This window comes from Hyperolius riggenbachi, chromosome 2, assembly GCF_040937935.1.
Source record: "Hyperolius riggenbachi isolate aHypRig1 chromosome 2, aHypRig1.pri, whole genome shotgun sequence".
Classification (NCBI taxonomy): Eukaryota; Metazoa; Chordata; class Amphibia; order Anura; family Hyperoliidae; genus Hyperolius; species Hyperolius riggenbachi.
Window position 1 is genome coordinate 119,306,522 of NC_090647.1, and position 17,732 is coordinate 119,324,253.

Consider the following 17,732-nt stretch of genomic DNA (forward strand, 5'->3'; position numbering starts at 1 on the left):
CACAAAATAGCCAAGTGACCACATAAGCATACACCACTTGTCTTCACATACTGCCCAACACTTGGAGACAGTCGTCTGATCTTTTGCATGGTTTACCCAATATTGTGTATGCAATCTATACTCCAGAGTACTCTTCCCATAGCTCCATAACATTAAATTGCAAATGATCTACGGTATGTTTATGGAAATTTTATAACAGTTTCCTTTTGGTAAGTCAGGACCTGTGGTTTTTTTGCTGACGTTAAAAATATTTGAACACGTACTTACTGGTAAACCCTATTAGTACAAAATCACTAAAATATACATTTTATTGTATAAAAGTTTAAAACAGCCAAGCGGGCCAATGAGTATATATGAACACGAAAGGATCAGTGTGTTCAGAATAAAGATCAGCTGACCTTCTGCAGGTGGCTAATAGAAAGATCTGTAACTTAATTGGCCATAATGAGCTTGTTCACATGGAAAGCCTGTGGTAATATGATATTAAACGCTCCAGACCACTAGACCAGCTCTCCCGGCATCTACCGTAGTATAGCTGGCTAGGAGCAAAACTTGACTGTGTTGGCTCCTAGCCGGCTATATCAAGGTAAATACCAGGGGAGCTGGAGCAAGTCGAGTAATTTCGGCATGTGCTCTTCCTCGCACTGTGCCTGACCTGGGCGCCACCATAGACATAATGTTATTATGTCTATGGCCGTGCAGCAGTGTAATTCAGATGCCGGTGATCACCCGACCCTGAATTACTTCTCCCTTTGAGTTGTTATGAAGGAGGGGGAATAGTAATTAACACCACTCGTAATTTGAGTGGAAGCAAAAGTGACCGGGTGGGGAAAATCCATGTATCCGTGCTGGAGAAATGTATCTCATATCCCCACAGACTTTAAAAATAAACAAGCTCTTTATAACCAATTAAGTTGCTAACCTTTCTATTAGCCACCTGCAGCAGATCAGCTGGTCTGTATTTCAGGTATTTCAGGTTTATATACTCATTGGCCTTCTTGGCTGTTTTATCACTTCAGGACCAAGCCAATTTTCACAATTCTCCTATGCCTTTGCTTAAAGAGAATCTGTATTGTTAAAATCGCTCAAAAGTAAACATACCAGTGCGTTAGGGGACATCTCCTATTACCCTCTGTCACAATTTCGCCGCTCCTCGCCGCATTAAAAGTGGTTAAAAACAGTTTTAAAAAGTTTGTTTGTAAACAAACAAAATGGCCACCAAAACAGGAAGTAGGTTGATGTACAGCATGTCCACACATAGAAAATACATCCATACACAAGCAGGCTGTATACAGCATTCCTTTTGAATCTCAAGAGATCATTAGTGTGTTTCTTTCCCCCATGCACTGAAGTTTCAGGCTGCTCTTTTCTTCCTGCAAACAGCTTTGCCCTTGTTTGTAATTCCTCAGTATGTGAAAGCCAAGCCAGCTCAGAGGACGATTTATCCAGTTTGTAAAAGATAAGAGAGAAGAGAGAAGCTGCTCTAATCTAAATAACACACAGGCAGTGTGCAGAATGGGGCCTGGAAGGGGGAGTTCATAGCAGAACCACAACACTAAAGAACTTGGCAGCCTTCCAGACACAGGCCGACAAGTCTGACAGGGGAAAGATACATTGATTTATTACAGAGACAGTGATAGTATAAAGTGCTGCAGTTAGCCAGAACACATTAGAATAGCTTTTGGAACTTGTAGGATGATAAAAAACAGGATGCAATTTTTGTTACGGAGTCTCTTGAAAGGGGTTCTTTCGCGAATGAGGAAAAAAAATAAAAAGTGGTTTATGCATAAACTATTAAACATCCTTCTAAAATAGTGTAAAAAGTTTTTTTTCAAAAAATGAATGGTTCAATCTGACATGTCTGATTCATGATTCGATTCAATTTGAATCGAATGATGAATCGGACATGTCAGATTGAATCAAATCGAATCAATGGATCGAATCAAATTGAATCGAATCTGACAAAGAATCATATGGCGTAGATGGGACTGATTATGACTCTCCCAGCAGCTTATGACTCTTTGCACAAACAACTCTCTGCACAGACGGGAGTCTGGTTGCCTAGCAACAATGTAAACACATACTGAGGAGCTCAGCTGTTAAAGCTGTAACGGCGATTCCTGCCAGCAGTGGATTATACCACTGAAAACTATGTAGGCAGGAGTTATGGTTGTGAAATGAAAGTAAAAAAAAACATTAACAAATGGATTAGCCTCCCAGTCCGTCATCCGTCACTGTTTACATTACATGTTTGTATTGATGAAACCATTTTTTTTTTTACTTTTTACACTATTTTAGAAGGATGTTTAACCATTTAATGAAACCCTAACGTATTAAAACGTCATGCTTTACCCTATTAACAGCAACATGACGTTTTAATATGTCGCACGTTCCCGCCGCCGCTACCGCCATGTGTGCTCCGCTACCGCCGCCGATTCTGCCGGGATCCCGTACTGAGTGATTGGGGAAGAGGACCGAACGGTCCTCTACCCAATCGAAGTGCCTGGAGTGAATGGACGTGACCGCGAACAGCGGCTACGTCCATTCACAAAAACAGGAAATTGTTACTTTTCAATAAAATGTAAAAAAAAAAAAAAAGTCATCACTTCCTATAACGAAGTGTTCACTAGCGCCATCTTGTGGCCAAAAAGTATATTACACATACAAAATACATACATACACAATAACATACACATCATTAATAAAATTACACTTACAACCCTCCCACCCCCCCCCCCCCCCAAAAAAAAAACACTTGTAAAAAAAATTCAGCTTAAAATAAATAAATAAATAGTTTAGTTATGGACTCAGCTTTTTTTAATCTATATTTTATGGGGGAAAATTAATTGAAATTTATTACATTGGGGCGGGTAATTATGGCCAGAACAAAAAAACCCCCCCAAAAAACAGAAAAATAACACCTATATTTCAAAATAATATATTGTCGCCATACATTGTGATAGGGACATAATTTAAATGGTTTAATAATTGGGACAACTGGGCAAATAATATGTGTTTGTTTTATCCACAGGAGAATGTTTAATTTTAAAACTATAATGGCTTAAACCTGAGAAATAATGATTTTTTTTGTTTTTTTTTGTTTTTTTCTCATTAAAACGCATTTAGAATAAAAATATTCTTAGCAAAATGTACTACCCACAGAAAGCCCAATTGGTGGCGAAAAAAACGAGGTATAGATCATTTTCTTGCGATAAGTAGTAATAAAGTTATTAGGGAATAAAAGGGAGGAGCACTGACAAGTGAAAATTGCTCTGGTCCGTTAGAGTAAAAACCCTTGGGGGTGAACTGGTTAATAGTTTATGCATAAACCACTTTTTTTTTCCTCATTCGCGAAACAACCCCATTAAGTTGATAGATCTTGGGCAATTTTTAGTCTACCCAAATTTAGTCTTGTTTTTTTCAGGACAAATAGGGCTTTCTCCTAATATCATTTAATTGATAGTAAATCTGGAATTTTCTAATGTTTTTAAGAGATAATATGCTTACAAAATGAAAAAAAAATTGTCAACCAAATATATGTAAATATCTCAAATTGCAGCAGTGAAACTTTGAGCAACTGATTATTCCATATATTGTTTATGCAGAGATGTCAAAATTATGTAGATTATTTCGTTTTCCAGTACACTGCAAGGGCACTAAATAGAGGTGGAAAATAGGATTTTAAGACCGAAAAAGTGATAATTATGTGATCCTAGTGATCAGGTGATCAAGAGCCAATCAAAATCACTCCTCATTCATCCCAGAAGGTGCCAGCTGGCAAAGTACACAAGAGTGCTGGAGTAAAAATCTACAGTGTGTCAGAAACTAGCATTCATAGAATGGGTTTAGATTTTAATATGCATGGTCCTGAAGTGGTTAACTTTTATACAATAAAGGATATATTTACAGTGCTGTGGATGATGTCAGCACTATATAAATACTAAATAATAGTAATATATATACTTTCCTGATTCTGTTCTAATAGGGCTTACCCGTACTTACTTGTTCTATTTCCCCTAGTACTACGTTTTGGAGTGGTTTGTGTTATTGAATGTATTATATCATTAACCCATGTGACATTCTTGTTTTTCATGTTTGTACTATTGCTCCTCTAGAGATGAGAGCTTTGGCTGAGATGCTGGGTCCGTATGGGATGAAATTCCTGAGTGAAAACCTCATGTGGCATGTGACATCACAGATTGCAGAGCTGAAGGTAACAAACCGGTCTTATTGTTTCCAATACGATATACATTAGTCTTATTAGATTGATTTCTGTAGAACGTGATTACTATGAGCACCTGAAAAAAGAGCAGCTCCCATGGAATAGAAAAGATTTCACCCTTCCCTGTCTATTACTATCTAATTAACTTAGCTATAATTATAAAGAACTGTATAAAAAGGATATGAATGAAGCTTAAAGACTATAGTGTTTGTACTATTGCCAAACCCATTTCAAAGGCCATTTTAACTCACCGTAGTTTCATCCTCAGTGACTCTACTGAGAAAATAGAGTTACATTTTAGACAGAGCAATGGGTAGAGTGAAATAACCTGGTGTATACAATCAGCCCTTACAGACAGCGGCGTAGCAAAGGAGCTATGGGCCCCGGTGCAAGTTTTACATGGGGCCCCCAAGCACTCTATACATAACAATTGATACGGTGCACCAAAACCAGCCAAGGACAGCCACAGTGTCAGAGGTGCAAGAAGGGGATGGGAAACAGTTTGTTATTGATTACTACTATTTAAAGCATCTGAAGAAGTGATTATTACCAGCACAAGGCCAATAGAAAGCTAATATTGTGCTTGAGGGAGGGCCCCTCAGGGCCCCTCTGACCCAAGGGCCCCGATGCGGTCGCTACCTCTGCAACCTCTGTTGCTATGCCACTGCTTACAGACTTTACAGAGCACCTCCATTAAAAAAAAAGTTGAATGACCATACTTCTATGTAGTCTATGCACTGTGTACAGTTTGATGAACGTACAAAGTTTACATCTGCTACATTGCAGTGTGTAGGCAGACATGTGTATCTGTAGTAGCGCCTCCATGTTTCTCCTCATGCTGATGCCTTGCAAGTACACCCTCAGCATTGTGTCCTCCCCCCCAGCCTTGTGCCCTCCCCATCATGCAAATTATACAGATTATGGGCTGGACTCATGACATTAGCAAGAGCCAGACTTGTTTTGGTACAGCACATGAGGAAGAAGTGATAAAAAGAGCAAGAGGCAGAGCAAAGAGTGATTCTAAAGATAAGAAATCTGAGACAGCAAAACAGAAGGTATTTGCAATTATTCAGGCTGGAGTGAAACACTCCAAAAGGCTGCCATACACTGGTCGATTGCCACCAGATCGACCAGCAGATAGATCCCTCTGTGATTGAATCTGATCAAAGAGGGATCTATTGGCTGCCTAAACTGCAAACAGATTTTGAATCGATTTCACTAGGAAACAGATTCATAATCTGTGGAGCTGCCAGTGCCGCCACCCCCCTGCATACACTACCTGATCCGGCCGGCGCGAGTCCCCCCGGTCTCAACTGTCCCTTCTCCGCTCTGGGCTCCAGCTTCACTTCCTGTCGGGGGAAGTTTAAACAGTAGAGGGCGCTCTACTGTTTAAACTTCCTGTTGGGACAGGAAGACGTGAAGCCAGCAGGAGCCCTGCGCGGAGAAGAGACAGTGGGGAGAGCGGGGACACGCGCCGGTGGAACAGGTAATGTATTTCCGCTAGCGTTGGTTGTCGGACATTCGAACGCCGCTATCGACGCACTCCCGACCCACCGGGCGATCGAGCGAAATATTCCGCGTGGACAGATCGACGGGAATGATCGATTTCGGACAGAAATCGGTCGTTCGGTCAGCGTTTGCGCACCGATTTCACAGCAGTTTCGATCACAGTGATCGAATCTGCTGTCTGTCGGCGGGAAAATGTTTAAGTGTATGGGCACCTTAAGAGTTCTGGTCAGGGCCGGATTTACCATAAGGCACTGTAGGCATGTGCCTATAGGTGCCTGATGATGAAAAGGCAGCTCACTCCCCTAGTGCCTCTCTCCTTCTCTATGCAGAGTCCTGATGAGAGTGTAAATGAGAGGTTACTCATCCGTGTTACACTCAGCATTCCACTGACGAGATGTCTCTAGAGTCGGGGGCACCATTAGCTACTTAATACTGAGGGTATTTCTGGCTACCTAATGCTACAGGGCACCTGTAGCTATGATGGGCAAGAGAAGTAAGGGAGAAGTGACAGCTGGGAGAGCCAGCACATTTGCAGCCAGGTTCCGTGGGGGTTTGTATATTCATGGAGGGCGAAGTCTAGCGTTCCAGGACATCTCTTCCTATAGGCTCCTGTGATGTAAATCCGAACCTGGTTCTGGTTCAACATGAGCTTGCTGGGTAATCTGCAATTTCTTCTATAATTCAGTAGTGTGGTACTGTGTTAGCCATCAGTAAAAACAAGACATTTTGAATCAGGATGATACCATTTTTTGTCTAACTTAAAAAATAAGCGTAAGCTTTCGGCTATTCTGCCTTCATCAGACTTGAATCCTGTATGCTGACAAGATGTTGAAGCACACAGCTGTATACATTAGAGTTGTCTCTGAACCTCCGATTTTAGGTTCGCGAACCTCGAACTTCGCAAACCGCCATAGACTTCAATGGGCAGGCGAACTTTCAAAACTACAAACATTAATTGTTGCCACAAAAGTGATGGAAAATATGTTTCAAGGGGTCTAACACCTGTAGGGGGGCATGGCGGAGTGGGATACATGCCAAAAGTCCCGGGGAAAAATCCGGATTTGACGCACTGCAGGGTTTAATGGCAGAAATTGCATTGCATTGCTAAATTAGAGGCCTAAAGTGCTTTAAAACATCTTGCAAGTGTATACATCAATCAGGTAGTGTAATTAGGGTACTGCTTCACACTGACTAAAGTCACAAGGACCTTGCATTTGCATGGGCAGCACGTTGGCGTAGTAGTTAGCGATCTTGCCTTGCAGGACACGCCATGTCAACATTTGCAAGGAGTTTGTATGTTGCCCCCGTGTCTGCGTGGGGCTCCTCCGGGCACTCAGATTTCCTCCAACACCCCCAAAAAGTACAGATAAGTTAATTGGCTTCCCCCTAAAATTGGCCCTAGACTACGATACATACACTACACAATGCATACATAGACATATGACTATGGTAGGCAGGGGCGTTTCTAGGGTCCTTGAAGATTGGGGGAACCTGTGGGCACCAGGTGGGGAGGTATGGCAAAAATGGGCGTGGCCATGAGGTGAGTGGGCGTGGCCATGGGTGGGGCCAAATGTACATGAACTTAGCAGCGGTGTAAGCTACAGATAACGGGCCTGCCCATCGAAATATTGGATGGAGCCCCCTGTCCTTTATTTAGATAATTTACAATAAGTATAGGCATAGATCAAAGATGTATACGCACATACAATTTTGATTGGTCAATCACTGACCCCCAATTTTACCACCCCCGTGCAGTAAGTGGGCCAACAGACAATGGGCTTGATTCACAAAGCGGTGCTAACCTACTTAGCACGTCTAAAGACTAAATACTGTACAAATGTTTTAACTCATACATGAACATTATGGAAAATCCAAGTTGAAAATAAACTGTGAAGATAAACAATTTCATCCATCCTACTCCTGAAAAATGTATTCAATTTTTTAGAACCTCCCAGTTTTATTTTCTGTTTTAAAAAGCTAAAAAAGTAGGTTTAATGCTATTGTCTCATATGATAAGGATTCAGCTTTTCCCATAGTCTCGCAGTTAGCAATCATGTGACCCCCAACAAGACAAATTCAGCAATCATGAGGCCCCCCAACAAGACAAATTCAGCAATCATGAGGCCTCCAACAAATCATGAGGCCCCCAACAAGACAAATTCAGCAATCTTGAGGCCCCCAACAAATCATAAGGCTCCCAACAAGACAAATTCAGCAGTCATGAGGCACATAAATAGACAGCATTTCACATAAATAGGCAGAATGCCCCCTTAATATGGAAGCCCCCCCAAGTTAGGTAGTGAGTGACAGGGACCCCCAGGTTAGCTAGTGAGTGACAGGCGCCTCCAGTTAGGTAGTGAGTGACAGGGACCCCGATAGTGAGTGACAGGGAGCCCCTTTAGGTAGTGAGTGAGTGCCAGGGAGCCCCTTTAGGTAGTGAGTAAGTGCCAGGGAGCTCCTTCAGGCAGTGAGTGAGTGCCAGGGAGCCCCTTCAGGCAGTGAGTGAGTGCCAGGGAGCCCCTTCAGGCAGTGAGTGAGTGCCAGGGAGCCCCTTCAGGCAGTGAGTGAGTGCCAGGGAGCCCCTTCAGGCAGTGAGTGAATGCCAGGGAGCCCCTTCAGGCAGTGAGTGAGTGCCAGGCAGCCCCTTTAGGCAGTGAGTGAGTGACATGGAGGCCCTTTAGGTAGTGAGTGCCAGGGAGCCCCTTTAGGTAGTGAGTGAGTGAGTGCCAGGGAGCCCTTTAGGCAGTGAGTGAGTGCCAGGGAGCCCCTTTAGGCAGTGAGTGAGTGCCAGGGAGCCCCTTTAGGCAGTGAGCGAGTGCCAGGGAGCCCTTTTAGGCAGTGAGTGAGTGCCAGGGAGCCCCTTTAGGTAGTGAGTGAGTGCCAGGGAGCCCCTTTAGGCAGTGAGCGAGTGCCAGGGAGCCCCTTTAGGCAGTGAGTGAGTGCCAGGGAGCCCCTTTAGGCAGTGAGTGAGTGCCAGGGAGCCCCTTTAGGCAGTGAGTGAGTGCCAGGGAGCCCCTTCAGGCAGTGAGTGAGTGCCAGGGAGCCCCTTTAGGTAGTGAGTGAGTGCCAGGGAGCCCCTTTAGGCAGTGAGTGAGTGACAGGGAGCCCCTTTAGGCAGTGAGTGAGTGACAGGGAACCCCTTTAGGTAGTGAGTGAGTGCCAGGGAGCCCCTTTAGGAAGTGAGTGAGTGCCAGGGAGCCCCTTCAGGCAGTGAGTGAGTGCCAGGGAGCCCCTTTAGGCAGTGAGTGAGTGCCAGGGAGCCCCTTTAGGTAGTGAGTGAGTGACAGGGAGCCCCTTTAGGCAGTGAGTGAGTGACAGGGAGCCCCTTTAGGTAGTGAGTGAGTGACAGGGAGCCCCTTTAGGCAGTGAGTGAGTGCCAGGGAGCCTCTTTAGGCAGTGAGTGAGTGACAGGGAGCCCCTTTAGGTAGTGAGTGAGTGACAGGGAGCCCCTTTAGGTAGTGAGTGAGTGACAGGGAGCCCATTAGGTAGTGAGTGAGTGACAGGGAGCTGCCGCCGCTCCCCCCTTACCTCGCAGTCAGCAGACCTCAGGATCAGCGGCGACCCGACCAGTAGTACGTAGACACACCCGCTCTATATGCGGAAGTGATGTCACTTCCGCATATCAGTGCGGGCGCTGGGTCCTAGCGCCCGCACGATTGGTCGCCGCCTGATCGAGGTCTGAGTGACGCGGCGGCGGCTGGAGGGAGCTGCTGACAGAGGGGGTGAGCGGCGGCCGGGCGGAGATCGGTGCCACCCCAGGACAGATTGGGGGCACGTGCCCCCCCAAAATAGGGCTAGCGACGCCCCTGATGGTAGGGATTAGATTGTGAGCCCCTCTGACAGACAATTAGTGACAAGACAATATACTCTGTACAGTGCTGCGTAATATGTCAGCGCTATATAAATACTTAAATAAATAAAATCATTTCTAACAGATTGCATTTTTTTTTGTGGTACAAATAATTTTACCTTTGCAATGTGAATACAGGTTTATCTGTCTTATAAAAAGTGCAATCATAGCACTAATGTCACTGCAGTTTTACATATTAGAGTGTAAGTATGTATACCCTTTGTCATCAGTTTTCACATCAGCAGAAAAACTGTTTCTCTTTTGTAGGACTGTTGGGAACCCGAAGTGAGAAACATATGGAAGCTACCATATTTATTTCCTTTTAAGCAATGCACATTGTCTGGCTACCCTGCTGATCCACTGCATATGATACTTTTAGCCATTGACCCTGAACAAACATGCAGATCAAATGTTTCTGAATTCTGACAAAAATCGGACAAAATTAGCTGCATGCTTGTTTCAGGTGTGTGATTCACACACTACTGATCAGAAAGATCAGCAGGGCTGCCAGGCAACTGGTATTGTTTAAAAGAAAATAAATATGTCTCTCACCTCAGGTTCTTTTTAAGGGCTTGAAGCCTGGTCTTGCATATACCCTTGTAGGCCTGTGGACATATGGGAAAAGTATTTTAGAAAATTCCTGCATTATTTGTATACATTCATTCTTCTACTGGGTTTCATTTTTCTTTTACCTCCCTGTGAGTGCAGGCTTAAATAACATTTGTTTTTTAAAATGATTTCTGATAAAAAAAAAACATTTTTTTTCTATTTCTAATCCATAATTTTTTTTATTTGTTTTACATAAATGCATGCCCTACCCAATGCTCTGAAACTGTCTATTTTCTGCATAACAATATAAGTTTTCTCTGCAAAGTCCAATAACCTGGTCTCTTCAGAAAGGGTGCTGTGATAATTTGTGCTTGTGGAATATCGGTAAAATTACTGATATTCCCCTACTTATTTCGGATAGTAAATATTGGTAATTTTTTCCAGTATTTTACTAACACCTAACCCTATTATCACACGAGCCCTCCCTCTACTGATGCCTAACGCTAACCGATCCCCTTACTGCAAAATGTGCTGATATTTATGCCCAACCTACTCTCACACAAGCCTTCCCTCAAATGCTTAACCCTAACCAATCCCTCCACCACAAAATTTGTAACCCTAACTGACCCCCCCAACCAAGGCTTACCCCTAGCGCCCCCCCTTCCCCACAATACCCGATGATATTTCTGTGATTATTGGCTATAAGTGGAAATTTAGGCACTCATACTGCTCCAGGGCTACCCACTTTACAAACTGCAGCTACAAATAGCGTGCTAACCGTGGCTATTAACATAGGAGCCTATGGCAGCATCCAAACTGCTGCTACGCCTCCGACATCCAAATTACCTGATTTGATATTCATTCCTTCTTTTAAAAATGCCACCAGACCGCATCAGTGATGGTGATGAACAGGGGCTTAACTAGAAATCACTGGGCCACCTTGCAAAACTTTGGATGGGGCCACCTCTTCCTAAACACTGAATAGGGCCTGTCTACAAATCTCAGTCTACAAAACTGTGTATTATTCATTATCAGTAGCTGAGCAGATGCATTCATTAGAACAATTGTGCAGAGACCAGAAAGTTTTTTCACTCCTTGCCCTGAGTTGTCAGTCTCTCAGGATGCCCCCCCTCCCTTTGGCTTCTGGGCCCCCTTATTGTTACGCCCCTGGTGATGAATCTCTGCCTCTGATATCTGCATCCATTTCTGGTGCATAACAGGTATAAACATTAGGGCTGTGACTCCACTCAGATTCACCCATTCCAGGGATATGACAGACAGACCACACAAAGCTAGAGACCAGCCTGGCAGTAAGACAAATAGCATTTTGTAATAGGGAATAAAGATGGCAGCTTTCATATCCCTATCACTTGTGTGTACTGCAGTTGTACCACCATATTGACAACATCTTTCCCCCCAGGCCTCAGCCAAATGGAAGTACACTTATACTAGGCACTGGAATCCCGACTACGGCCAGAGTGACAGCGAGAATGCTGTCACTTCCATCCTCTTGAACCTCATTTCCATATCTGTAACACTGATAAATAAACTGCTCTCTATTAAAATGCATGAAACTTTGGAATAATTGAATTGAAAAACGTTTCTTCAATAATATTTTCTGAAGATGTTTCATTTGCTTGTCTCATCTCTTTGCCTGAAGCGCTATACAAAACATTGGGCCAACAGCTGAGTCAAGATGCTAGACGGTATCAGAATTCATTTTCATTTGCCGGCAACCTTGAATAATACATCATCCGGCAGCTGCAATAGATGTGTTCAACGAGTTTGTTATTTCAAAGGAAAGAGATTTCTCTAATCTTGCAATGTGCCATGTTGTGAGAATTCTCCCCCAAAATGAAGCCATTTAAAAGAAACTGTAACCAAGGATTGAACATCATTCCAATCAATAGCTGATACCCCATTTCCCATGAGAAATCTTTACCTTTTATCAGACAGATCATCAGGGGGCTCTGTGTGGCTGATATTGTGGTGAAACCCCTCCCACAGTGTGATGTCAGCACCTAGGTCCTGACATCACACTGTGGGAGTCTTGTTGCACTGTGGGAAATAACAGCTGTTTCCAACTGCCGAAAAAAACAGCATCTCCTTCTACAGACATCACCTGCCAGCAGTAAAAATGTTGCCATGTGATACATTTCAGAATGTAAATTAGGGAGAGGAAAGTTTTTACAATGGGCAATCACTGGCTAAATCATTTATAAATAATTATTGTAAAAATGAAGCACTTTTTTCAACACATTATTTTCACTGCGGTTCCTCTTTAATTAATCCAACATATTTATTTTTTTCACTGATTTTTTTTCCATGTGATTTCTTTTATTATTATTTTTACTTTAAACAGGACATTCGGAATCATTTCACATGATACAAAACACAAAGCCTGGCTCTCTTGCTGAATGCAGCAATGTCTTCATAGCACAAGCAGCAGATCAATAGACTTAAAACATTCTAGAGAGCACAATGGAAGATCAATAGCTAGTGCAGTTTCAACTGATCACAAATGGGAGATCAATATAATGTTTCAATCTATTATGAACTGAAAGAGCAAATCAATGGCATGTGCCTGTGTAATTTGCAAAGCAAATGGCTTAGCTATTTTAAGTGCTGCAGTATAGTTTCTTTGCAATGGACTTGAATACAGGTGGATATTTTCTGAAGGAATTCATGGTTTGGTTATGAGTTGTTTTTAAAGTACACCTGATACAAGACAAAACTAGCTGATGTAAGGTATGTCCATGCTGGATCCACATACCTCTGTGCATTGTACGCTCCTCTCCTCTTTTCCACCAGTCCCCGTAATCACGCCTTGAAAGTTTTGACTTTCAGTTAAATCCATATTTTTAGACAAGAAGAGGCAGGCTTGCCTCTTGATGTTCTCTTCTATCCCCCCTCCCATTCCCTTTTCTTCCTTGTCCCATTCATTCCACTTATCCTCCCAAAACTAAAATTTCAGTAACTACTCTTTTTTTTACATAAAAGAACATTTGAAAGCATTCCCAAGTATTCCCTTGTGTAAAATAATTAATTCAGCAGAGGTATGAAGTGTGACAAAGTTAAGACACAGGCACATTTCTATGCTGATGACACCCAAATCTATTTCTCAACCCCTGACCTCTTTGCGCTATTATCTCAAGTCCCTGACTGTCTATCTGCTGTCTCTACAGTCATGTAATCTTGTTTTCTAAAACTTAACATGAACAAAATGAAGAATGAGTTATTTCTACCTTTTCTCTCTGCTCCCCACCCATGGTGACCATCAATGTAGAAAACACCACAATAACCTTAACTGCTGGGGGTAACTCTGGACTCTGCACTCTCATTTACACCACATATTAACACATTAACAACCTACTGCTACTTCCATCTTAAAAACATTTCCAGAATTTGTACCTTCCTTTTACAAGAGGCTACTAAAATGCTTGTACGTACTCTAATCATATCCTGTCATGCCTTCACGCCTCCTAGGAGACCCTCTTGTCCTTTACCTTAGTCACCTCCTCTCACTCCTTTATCTAGGACTTCTCACGCGCATCACCTCTTCTTTAGATTTCTCTCCCACAGCCTGTCCATAATGCCCCGAGCCTCTAAAACGTCAAATGTACTCTCAAAACACACCTGTTAGACAGTTTCCTGGGGTTTCTTATTGATTCATGGTGTGTATCGAAAGAAAATCAATGAGTAGATTCAAATAAGCCTCCCTGTGACTTAGCAGTGGTTACTTGCCATACTCCTTTAGTAAAAGCTGTTGTCATCCTGATGAGGCAGTTGAGCCTCCTTTGAAAATGTAATATGCACTCAGCCTCCTGTAACATGGCTATGGTTACTAAATGTACTGTAATATTGGTCACTGGACCAATTACGACATTGCAGTTAGTCCTGTCACATGGCAGTGGAAACAGTAAACGGTTGTAGCTGTGGGTGTCAACAGTGCTTGTAAATTGTGGAAAAAAATGTATTCAGTCATAGACACAAGATGAGTAGAGTTCTGTAGAACCAGACCCCGTTGACTCTCAGATATGTAGAATGCCTCATGTAAAAAGGACAACCTTGTTCTGACCCTTATATGAGTGATCCAAAACTAAGAAGGTTTAACTTAGACTTTAATTTTGAATACACTAGGGAAGCTGTACAATATTCTTGGGAACTGTTTAAGATTTTGGCAGCTATGCTTTACCAGGATTTATCTTTCATGCAGTAAAACCTAGAACTAATCCTGAAAGGCTAATAAAAAAAAGTGCAGCAAAATTATTTTAATGCTACAGTAATGGATGAACTGAAAGTCGGCAAGAATTGTAGCTGTGCAGTACACAATCCTTCAGAGGCTGCTAGCTGGCTGATGACAGATAATTATGCAGAAGCAATTCTGGTTTCTGGGACGACCTTGTGCTTTTCACTCACTAACAAAATTGGCAGCAAGCATTCAGTTATGTAAAAGGGCAAAAACATCTGAAATAAAACATCCTGTTGCAAGTATATTAACATACTTTGATAGACAAATATGTATCATACTTTCTACAGTTCCTTATTTATAGTTACCTGGCTGAAACAATATTTACAAAGTCTTTATTTTACCTCTTTGTATTTGTTCACAAAATTCTGTAGAGTTACATATTACAGTATAGTCCATTTACGTCCACTGTGATAGGACTTACAGTGTAAAGATGCATACACAGGTACTGTTACTGTAGCCCTCCGGGACAAAAGCCCCGTCTACACGGGGAGATGTGGAGGCGATCCGGCGCATCGATTAGCCGCTGGATCGCCTCTTCCGCATCCCCGCGCGTCTCCGCTCGCCGCGCGTGCGTCGTATTCGTTCCCCCGCTCGTCCCCGCCCGACGCTGCTTATCTTCCGCTCGATTCCCTGCCATTGTCCCCTCGTGGGGAACGAGCAGGAAATTGGCTGCTCACAGATCGGACCTGTCGGAACTTATCAATCGAGCCGCATCAGCGGCTCGATTGATAAGGAACATCGCCGCCACATCTCCCCGTGTAGACATGTAAAACATGATCCTCAGGGTGACAGGCCTAGCCCTGAGCTACAGCTGAGTGTTGTATACTGTTGCTATGGGGAAGGGAGAAGGATGCATTTAATAAAGGCAGCAGTTGAAAAAGCACACAAAGTAGCTGTTAGTAGAATATTGGTACAATTACAGATATTCTACTACTTAATTCATATACAGTGGGATGCAAAAGTTTGGACAACCTTGTTAATCGTCATGATTTTCCTGTATAAATCGTTGGTTGTTACGAGTCAGTTAAATATATCATATAGGAGACACACACAGTGATATTTGAGAATTTAAATGAAGTTTATTGGATTTACAGAAAGTGTGCAATAATTGTTTAAACAAAATTAGGCAAGTGCATAAATTTGGGCACCACAAAAAAAAGAAATGAAATCAATATTTAGTAGATCCTCCTTTTGCAGAAATTACAGCCTCTAAACGCTTCCTGTCGGTTCCAATGAGAGTATGGATTCTGGTTGAAAGTATTTTGGACCACTCCTCTTTACAAAACATCTCTAGTTCATTCAGGTTTGATGGCTTCCGAGCATGGACAGCTCTCTTTAACTCACACCACAGATTTTCAATTATATTCAGGTCTGGGGACTGAGATGGCCATTCCAGAACGTTTTGCTTGTTCCTCTGCATGAATGCTTTAGTGGATTTTGAGCAGTGTTCAGGGTCGTTGTCTTGTTTAAAGATCCAGCCCCGGTGCAGCTTCAGCTTTGTCACTGATTCCTGGACATTGATCTCCATAATCTTCTGACACTGAGTGGAATTCATGCGTCCCTCAACTTTGACAAGATTCCCAGTCCCTGCACTGGCCACACAGCCTCACAGCATGATGGAACCACCATATTTTACTGTAGGTAGACTTTGTTTTTCTTGGAATGCTGTGTTCTTTTTCCTCCATGCATAACTCCCCTCGTTATGCCCAAAAAACTCAATTTTAGTTTCATCAGTCCACAGCACCTTAGTCCAAAATGAAGATGGCTTGTCCAAATGTGCTTTAGCATACCTCAAGTGGCTCTGTTTGTGCCTTAAGTAGAGAAAAGGCTTCCTCTGCATCATTCTCGCATACAGCATCTCCTTGTTTAAAGTGTGTAAAGTGCGCCAAATAGTTAAAGGATGAACAGTGACTCCATGTCACTCCATAGGTCTTTGGTGCTTGTCTGTGGGTTGACTCTGACTGTTCTCAGCATTCAATGCTTCTGTTTATCTGAGATTTCTCTTGGTCTGCCACTTCGAGCCTTAACTTGAACTGAGCCTGTGGTTTTCCATTTCCTCAATATGTTCCTAACTGTGGAAACAGACAGCTGAAATCTCTGAGACAGCTTTCTGTATCCTTCCCCTAAACCATGATGGTGAACAATCTTTGTCTTCAGGTCATTTGAGAGTTGTTTTGAGACCCCCATGTTGCTACTCTACAGAGAAAATTAAAAGAGGGTGAACACTTACAATTGACCCCCTTAAATACTCTTTCTCATAATTGGATTCACCTGTGTATGTAGGTCAGGGGTCACTGAGCTTACCGAACCCTACTCTCACACAGAACCCTCCGTCTACCAATACCTAACCCTAACCCCCCCTGGTGGTGGTTAACCTTAAGACTTCCTTCCCTGGTGGTGTCTAATCCTAAGACCCATCCCTGCTGGTTCATAGCCTTAACCCTTTCCCCTCCTACTATTTGAAGCCGCAGTTTGAATAGTGAGCAGCTCCGGCCTTTTCTATTTTATCTGGCTCCCTTTCCATCAGGACGAATGGTGCAGTGCATGACAAAGAAGATTCTGGTGAATGTAGAAATGAAGAGAACAATGGACTTGGCTGTTGACTTCACTTAAAGATCTAGGGCTTGTTTCACTAACCGGCGCTAAGCTGGTTAGTGAGCCCTAATAGATAGTGGGCGCAAACCACAGTGTTAGGTGATATGCGCCCATAGAACCCCACACAGTGCGCCCGGCGCGGCAGCCTAGTTATAGTATCGGGTGGCACCAAAGCGGCGGCCACCCGATGCTCCATTTTCGTTTAAAGGGCAGCAGGTGCGACGTTATCGTCGCATCGCGCACTAGAACTAGGCTGCCACTGTGTGGGGTCCTGTGCGCGATGTAGCTTTGCGGGCTATTAATGCCCGCAAACCTACTTATGGGGCACAAAGTGGCTATTCACTGTGGCGCTAAGACTTAGCACCGCTTTGTGAATCAAGCCCCTAGTGTGAAGGATCTTTGAGCGAACTCGGGGGACACCTGTACACAAGCTAGACATAGCCAACATGGCTCCAAATGGTTGCTTTGGCCGAGTTAAGTCTAGTATACGTATGAGGTTTACGATGTTTATGAGTCATTAATATTACACATCACCAGTATAACAATTACACATTTTCCACAGCATTTTAAAAGAGAACATAGAAAAATTAATATCATTAACTGTCCCTCAGGAGCTAACAGTAATTTGTTAGATAATGGAGAGAAGTCAGTTAAATGACTATTATATTTTTTCTGCTTATTCATTATTATTACTTTTTTTTACAAAATAGAAAAGGTGCAGCACATATTCAACAATATATTCATACTATGACAGT

The 17,732-nt window shown here is 42.9% G+C and overlaps 1 protein-coding gene across 3 annotated transcripts in view; it reads left to right on the top strand.

The window, feature by feature from the left end:
* NCKAP1L (NCK associated protein 1 like) overlaps positions 1 to 17,732 on the top strand; it is a 374,626-nt gene that overhangs the window by 255,612 nt on the left and 101,282 nt on the right. For all 3 annotated transcript variants that reach the window (XM_068267280.1, XM_068267278.1, XM_068267281.1), the window contains exon 23: positions 4,116 to 4,213. In XM_068267280.1, the coding sequence (XP_068123381.1) occupies positions 4,116 to 4,213 (98 nt within the window). The remainder of the gene's footprint in view (positions 1 to 4,115; positions 4,214 to 17,732) is intronic.